This window comes from Ischnura elegans, chromosome 7 (genome assembly GCF_921293095.1).
Source record: "Ischnura elegans chromosome 7, ioIscEleg1.1, whole genome shotgun sequence".
In the NCBI taxonomy this organism is placed as follows: domain Eukaryota; kingdom Metazoa; phylum Arthropoda; class Insecta; order Odonata; family Coenagrionidae; genus Ischnura; species Ischnura elegans.
The window spans coordinates 79,075,513-79,081,895 of record NC_060252.1 but is presented as its reverse complement, the minus strand read 5'-3'; the positions used below and the strand labels follow the sequence as shown (position 1 = coordinate 79,081,895).

At 45.4% G+C, this 6,383-nt stretch overlaps 2 protein-coding genes across 2 annotated transcripts; both read right to left on the bottom strand.

Annotated features, from left to right (window-relative positions):
- Positions 1-829: 829 nt before the first annotated feature.
- On the bottom strand, positions 830-3,462 carry LOC124163018. The gene is made up of 2 exons (XM_046539800.1): positions 2,526-3,462; positions 830-834 (listed from the first exon to the last, which is right to left on the bottom strand). The coding sequence occupies exons 1-2, from the start codon at positions 3,460-3,462 to the stop codon at positions 830-832; spliced, it is 942 nt and encodes a 313-aa protein (XP_046395756.1).
- A 36-nt stretch (positions 3,463-3,498) lies between these two features.
- On the bottom strand, positions 3,499-4,056 carry LOC124163017 (craniofacial development protein 2-like). Its single transcript, XM_046539799.1, has one exon. It carries the CDS (start codon positions 4,054-4,056, stop codon positions 3,499-3,501), a length of 558 nt encoding a protein of 185 aa, XP_046395755.1.
- Between the last annotated feature and the right edge of the window lie 2,327 nt (positions 4,057-6,383).

The window sequence follows — 6,383 nt, the reverse complement described above, 5'->3', positions numbered from 1 at the left end:
TGAATTCGAAGAAGAGTGTACATAATTATGAGTGTGCGCTTTTCATAAATACGACATTTCCTGCATTGAGACTTCTTAGTACATTCATATTCATTAAAATAGCCTAATTGCTTTATAAACCGCTATAATATCAGTTAAAGAAGGTTATCATTATTTTGTCAGTTTTTGTCCCGTGGTCACTAAATTTAGGATTTAACGCTTATTCCACATTCTAATCAATACAATAATATAGGAAAACGCTACGACAATTAGTTAAATATGATAATCTGCATCAGTGGAACTGTAACCCACATGACAATGGCCATTTGAGTCTTATTATCTTTCTCTGGAAAAAATAATTTTTCTTTTAATATGCTGGATGTAATTAATGAACATTCCAATACCAAGGGTCAGTGATTCCAGTGTCACTTGAATTGATTCCATTAAAATAAAAAGAATTGAATTGGATGTAAAATACCACATTCTCCTTGCAGCTACTGCTGTGCCAGAGGTACATGAAGTACCTCCTTCTACGTCTAAGCACGGTTAAGGAAGTAAAAGGAGTGTAGTTGAGAGAGATGCTGAAGAGAGGTTGGAAAAAGTCCGTTGCCTCAGGGAAGAAGAAGCATACATCTGCCAGATGTGGCGGGAGCTGCTGATGATGGATATGAAAGTGAAGGAGGATGAAAGTGCTGCCGCAGCTGCTAAGCGCCTCTCAGCCGAGAATGAAGCTGCTGCCTCGGCCAGCCTACGTGCAGCTGCAGAGGCTCACGAGGTAGCAGCTAAATTCCAGGTTGAGGAGGGGTTAACCTTCTCATGAAACTTATCCATCCCAATTTCACACGCCAATTTATTCTGTTAGAGATACCATTAATAATAACTGAGGTTTGCCAAACCCCAAACAATAAATATTATAAATAAATGCAAGTTTAAATTTACAATCTTCCTCATTAACTCCTCTTTCTGGAGCTCAAAGAGCTCTCGCTGCTGTCTGCCGGCAGCCACAGCATTGGCTGCTAACTTTGTAGCTGCCGCAACACGCTGCCTTGGATTGTCATGAGAGTAGTTTATCTCAAAAGGACTTATTTTTCTTGCTTATCCTCCAGAGTCAATTTAAATATTTGGAAATATATCATAATAATGCTATCCAACATATATCCAGATATGACTGCTGTTGCTATACATTTTACAATGCTGCTATGTTGAGGAATTTCCAAAGGAATTTGCTTTTTCATGCTTATGAGTACTAAACTTTTCCAAAGTCTTCTCTTCTTCCTAGCGTTTGTCCCGCGCTATTGCAGGGTCCGCTTTTCTGCAAAGCCTTCTCCACTTGGCTCGATCCAGGGCGTCTACTGACGTGGCGTTGATGGTCTTCATGTCCGCCTTAATTTTGTCGAGCCAGCGCATCTTTGGTCGTCCTCGTGGTCGGCGTCCTTCAGTACTCAGCCGCATTGCTGTTTTGGCCACGGAGTTCTCATCACTACGCACCACATGCCCATACCACCGCAGTCGAGCCTCCCGCATCTTGTCTGTGATCGATGCAACTCCCATTCTTTTCCGAATGTCTTCATTCCTGATGTGATCCAGGCGGGAGATGCCTAGGATCCATCGTAGCATCCTCATTTCCATGACATGCATGGCCTGTTCTTGATTTGCTGTGGCTGGCCAACATTCTGCTCCATATAGGGCCACTGGGCGGACTACGGTCTTGTATACTTTGGCCATGAATCGTTCAGGCATTCGACGGTCGCACAATACGCCAGTCACTTGGCGCCATTTCAGCCATGTTGCATTGATTCGAGCTCGTGTGTTGGCGGTTGTGCTTCCATCGTTGCTGATGACAGAGCCCAAATATTTAAACTTCTCGACCTTTTCAAGGTCGTCGCCGTCGATGCTGATCGTGCCATCGGTTTGAGGCCCACACTCCATGTACTCAGTCTTTTTTATGTTTAATCGCAACCCATAGTTGTCGAGTCGTACCTTCCATAGTAGAGTTCGCTGCTGTAATTCGGGTCTGGTGGTGCTGGCAAGGAAGACATCATCGGCGAACAGTAGTGACCAAGGATGCGATTCTTGGAGACAGGCCGTGATTGTGTCCATGCACAGGATGAAAAGGAGCGGAGAGAGGGCCGATCCTTGGTGGACGCCAACAGTGATTGGGAAAGGCGGTGATATTCCTGATGGGCAACGGACGGAGCTGGTGACGTTGGTGTAGAGAAGCTTCACCCATGACACGTAGACTTCAGGGACGTCGTGAGATCTGAGGGCATGCCAGATAAGGTCGTGTGGCACGCGATCGAAGGCCTTCTCCAGATCAAGGAAAGACATATGCACTGGCTTGTTCTTCTCTCGGTGCCTCTCCAAGAGCAGTCTAGCTGCGTGTATTGCATCTGTTGTGCCAGTCCCCTTTACAAATCCACACTGGTTGGGTGTGATGTGAACAATGTGTCTGAGCCTAGCATCAATCACTCTTTCGAATATTTTCATGGCGTGGCATAAAAGCCGGATCGGGCGGTAGTTGGAGCATTCTGCGACGTTGCCTTTACCCTTCCAGATGGGCACAGTTATGCTGGTCCGCCAGGAGTAGGGAACTTCGTTGTCAATGATGATGTTGTTAAATAACTCGGCGAGGATGACAACGCCGTTGCGGCCAAGTAGCTTCCACACTTCCGCTGGAATGTCGTCAGGGCCCGTTGCCTTTCCATTCTTCATCTCCTTGATAGCGGCGGCTACCTCAGCTTCACTGATGTGTTGCACAGGTCCGGATATAGGGTCCGCGCTAATGATCGGTGGGTGGGGAAATTCTGTGTTACAGATGGCCGAGAAGTGTTCTCTCCAGCGCCGAAGGATGGCAGGTGGGTCTCGTAGTATCTGGTGATCGTCGTTTTTGATGCATTTGACCTGGCTAAAATCCTGAGTTGCTCGATGTCGGGAGTTGGCAAGGCGGTAGATCTTATTTTCACCTCCAGGTGTATCTAAGTCGGCGTACAGCTGGTCGTAGTGTGCTGTCTTTGCTTTAGCAACTGCTCGTTTCGCGGCAGATTTCTTTGTGCGGTATTGTTCATAGTCCACAATATGGTTTGTCTCGCGCCACTTCTTGAAGGCCATCTTCTTTTCTTTGACGATGCGTTGCACGTCTTCATTCCACCACCACACCTGCTTATCGATAAAGCGTGTTCCTGGTTTCGTTCGCCCAAGGACCTCACAGGCGGCCTCTTGGATCTGGTTCGCTACACTGCGCCATAGGTCAGCCACCGGCTGGTCGGGATCGACACTCAGATGATCTAGGGCTATCTTCAGTTGATTTTTGTTATCGTTTAATCGCCACCACTTGATATGGGCTGGTCCGGTCGTGCGCACTCGTCGATGTTGCCCAATGTCCAGCCGCAAGTCTATGACGAGGGGACGATGTTGTGGGGCGACGTTGTCGGATGGTAAAACTTTTACATCGACCACGAGCTTAAAGTCTCGCCTGCGTATCATCCAGTAGTCGATTTGGGACGCACGTGTACCGCTGGCTTACGTGAGCAGATGTGATCGCCTCTTCTTGAAGAACGTATTCGCTACGGCAAGATCGTGTGCTTCCGCGAAGTCAAGAATTCTAATCCCATCATTATTGCGGGCTCCGTGCCCGCATCCGCCATGTTGATGTTCATAACCGTCGCGTGATAATCCAACGTGGCCATTCAGATCACCCCCAATCACCAGGTGTTCATCAGGTCCCACCGATCGGATGTGGTCATCCAGCTGATCCCAAAACTCTTCCTTGATGTCATCGGGGCAGCCCGTTTGCGGAGCGTAGCAACTGATGACCCTGAGGGTGGTTTCACTGGCACTGATATTGATGGACATTATACGATCGGAGATGCGGGTGACTTCGACAACGTTGTCACACAGATTGCTCTTGACGATGATACCGACGCCGTTTTGGTTAGTCCGTATGCCGTTGTAGTACAGCTTGAATCCTTCCCCGATCTCCTTGGCCTTGGCTCCTTTCCATTTCGTCTCTTGGACGCATGCTATGTCGACACGGCGTGTTTTCAGGGCGGATGCCAGTTCTCGACTTCTTCCAGTCATTGTACCGATGTTGATAGTAGCTAGTCGAATTTGGACTCGCTTCTTTAGCCCGCTCCGTCCATTAGCGGGGAGCCTTCGCATATTTCTCACGCCGTTCGGGCGAGGACGACGCGCGTCGCTTGCGGGGGACGCCCTAACCTTACAATCCAAAGTTTGATTCGACATTGCATATTTATGCGACCGAGAATACTTCGACCGACGCGTCGCTCCGTCTGACGTCGAAGACCTTCATCGTTGGTTGGATATCCAGCCGGCACCGCGAGGAGGTGATGATAGGATTTTGCCAGCCAAGTACAAGTGACCATTTAAAAACATATTCAGCATCGAAAACAAAATTAGGCAAATGGTACAATATAATTGACTGTTTTGGGATAGTTCGTTGATGAAATGACGAAAAACTGTCACTTACTAGTTATTTTATCGGCGTTGGGTAACAAGTAAGGGACTGCCACTAGGACACTGAATAGTTAAAATGAAATTTATAGGCCTGCTCCTTGAGTACAATATAAATCTTAGGTTGCTCCTATTGTTTTACTGTGTCATCATAAATTACAGAAGTTAGTCTTATTGAAAAACCATTGAAAAATTAAGTTTTAATGTTTCTGGGCTTATACCTATAGGTGTGACGCCTTCTACGTTTCCCTTGGCTAGTATTTGCTCCCAAAATTGTACAGTGCCCACAATCACTAAAAAGTTCAACTAATCTTAAATACTAGGCTGCTTAGAACTATTTCTGCTATCAAACATCATATTAGTGTCTAATTCAAAGGTATCACCAAAACATGGATTAATTCTGCTAAAACTTGATATTGAAAATGCCCATGATTTATCATCAAATACTGGCTGAGAAAAGAAGCAAACTTTGTATAAAGCCATGATAGAGTTTTATACTATTATGGTGATGGATAGTTTAGATGGATATGTCTAGTAAGTGCTTAATTAATTTTTCCATTTTTTGCTATGCAAGGCAACCCATATTGACATTATGACATTTCGCCGATTGACCGGGACTGGGCTCGTTCCCGGCCACCCGTCTAGGAGAGTCAGAGGCCAAAGTGGAGTGTTGGGGATTCTCCCCTCCCACAGAGAAGGTACCCTCAGCCACCAGGATCCCCGTTCCCTGCGACACGGGTTGCCACACACGGCAAATACGCGGGTGGGCTAAGGCAAGATGGTATCGCCTCTCACAGACATTAAGGTTCACAAGACTGTCCGGACAATACCCTATACCTATCAGGGGTTATTTTAACGACGTTGTCTCCTCGGTGGGCTCGGGCCCGTGGGGGCGCTGCTCCCCAAAGGAAGAGATCACCCTCTTCCCCCCGTGCGGAGAACAAAGATCTAATTATACAAAAAATAGGCACAGCGAAGGCCACAGATGATAATGTACGATGTTCCAAAAGGTACCAAAGAAGACTTAGTATACGACGAGATCTAGAAACAAACAGCCAAAAATATTGTGAAACAAGAACTTACTCAAGAAATTACCAGATTACACCAAATAAAAGTGGCAAAACAACCAGGAATAGCATTGGGTATTCGAAAGCTCTCACAGACTGACACCTTATACGAAAAAGGGAAAAAAGTAACTTAACTTAGGATAGATGGTGTAATGTCAAGGATTCATAACGGTAAGAAGATGTTTTAAATGCCAGAACTATGGCCACGGAGCAAATAATTGCTTATGCAAACAATAAGTGTTCACACTGCAGCGAAACAGAACATAAATTTGAGGATTGCAAGAATAAAAATGAAGCAACGACATGCTACCACTGCACTTAAAGGCAAGTAAAAATGATCATCGCACCGGTGTTAGAACTTTCCCCGCAAATAAAAAAGCTACAGACCAATATCTCGAGATAATAGGCAATATCAATGGAGATATTTAAAATAGCATAGATCAACGTTGAAAGAAGAAATCGGTAATGCTCTTGTTGGAATTAATAGCAAAGGAACAAGCTCTCAAGCTACCCTCGTAAGAAACGCTAACTGGAAAATTTTCAATAAGAAATTATTACAAAAATTCCGACCTAGATGTGTCGGCCAGGATTTTCACCTATCAATGGGACAAGCATCCGTCAGTAACTCAAAAGGAAAGTAAGCAATGACTGATATACTTGCGCCTGGATCGTACATGTTTCCTGGAACATTTGAAGAGCGGCAGGCCATAAAGAACAGTTTAGTGATTCCTCCTCTCATTGGTATGTATAAAATGAAATAATTAAATTAATGCCATGATGTATTTGGAGGTCTGAGGTGGTTACACCTTTGAGGCACAGTTGTCCTTCACTCCATACTAACCTTAAATCTTAAACTAAAAATCTTTG

Bases quoted from the DNA above. Each gene is read 5' to 3' on its own strand.
- LOC124163018 (XM_046539800.1), bottom strand. From the start codon at position 3,462: ATGATACGCAGGCGAGACTTTAAGCTCGTGGTCGATGTAAAAGTTTTA.
- LOC124163017 (XM_046539799.1), bottom strand. From the start codon at position 4,056: ATGACTGGAAGAAGTCGAGAACTGGCATCCGCCCTGAAAACACGCCGT.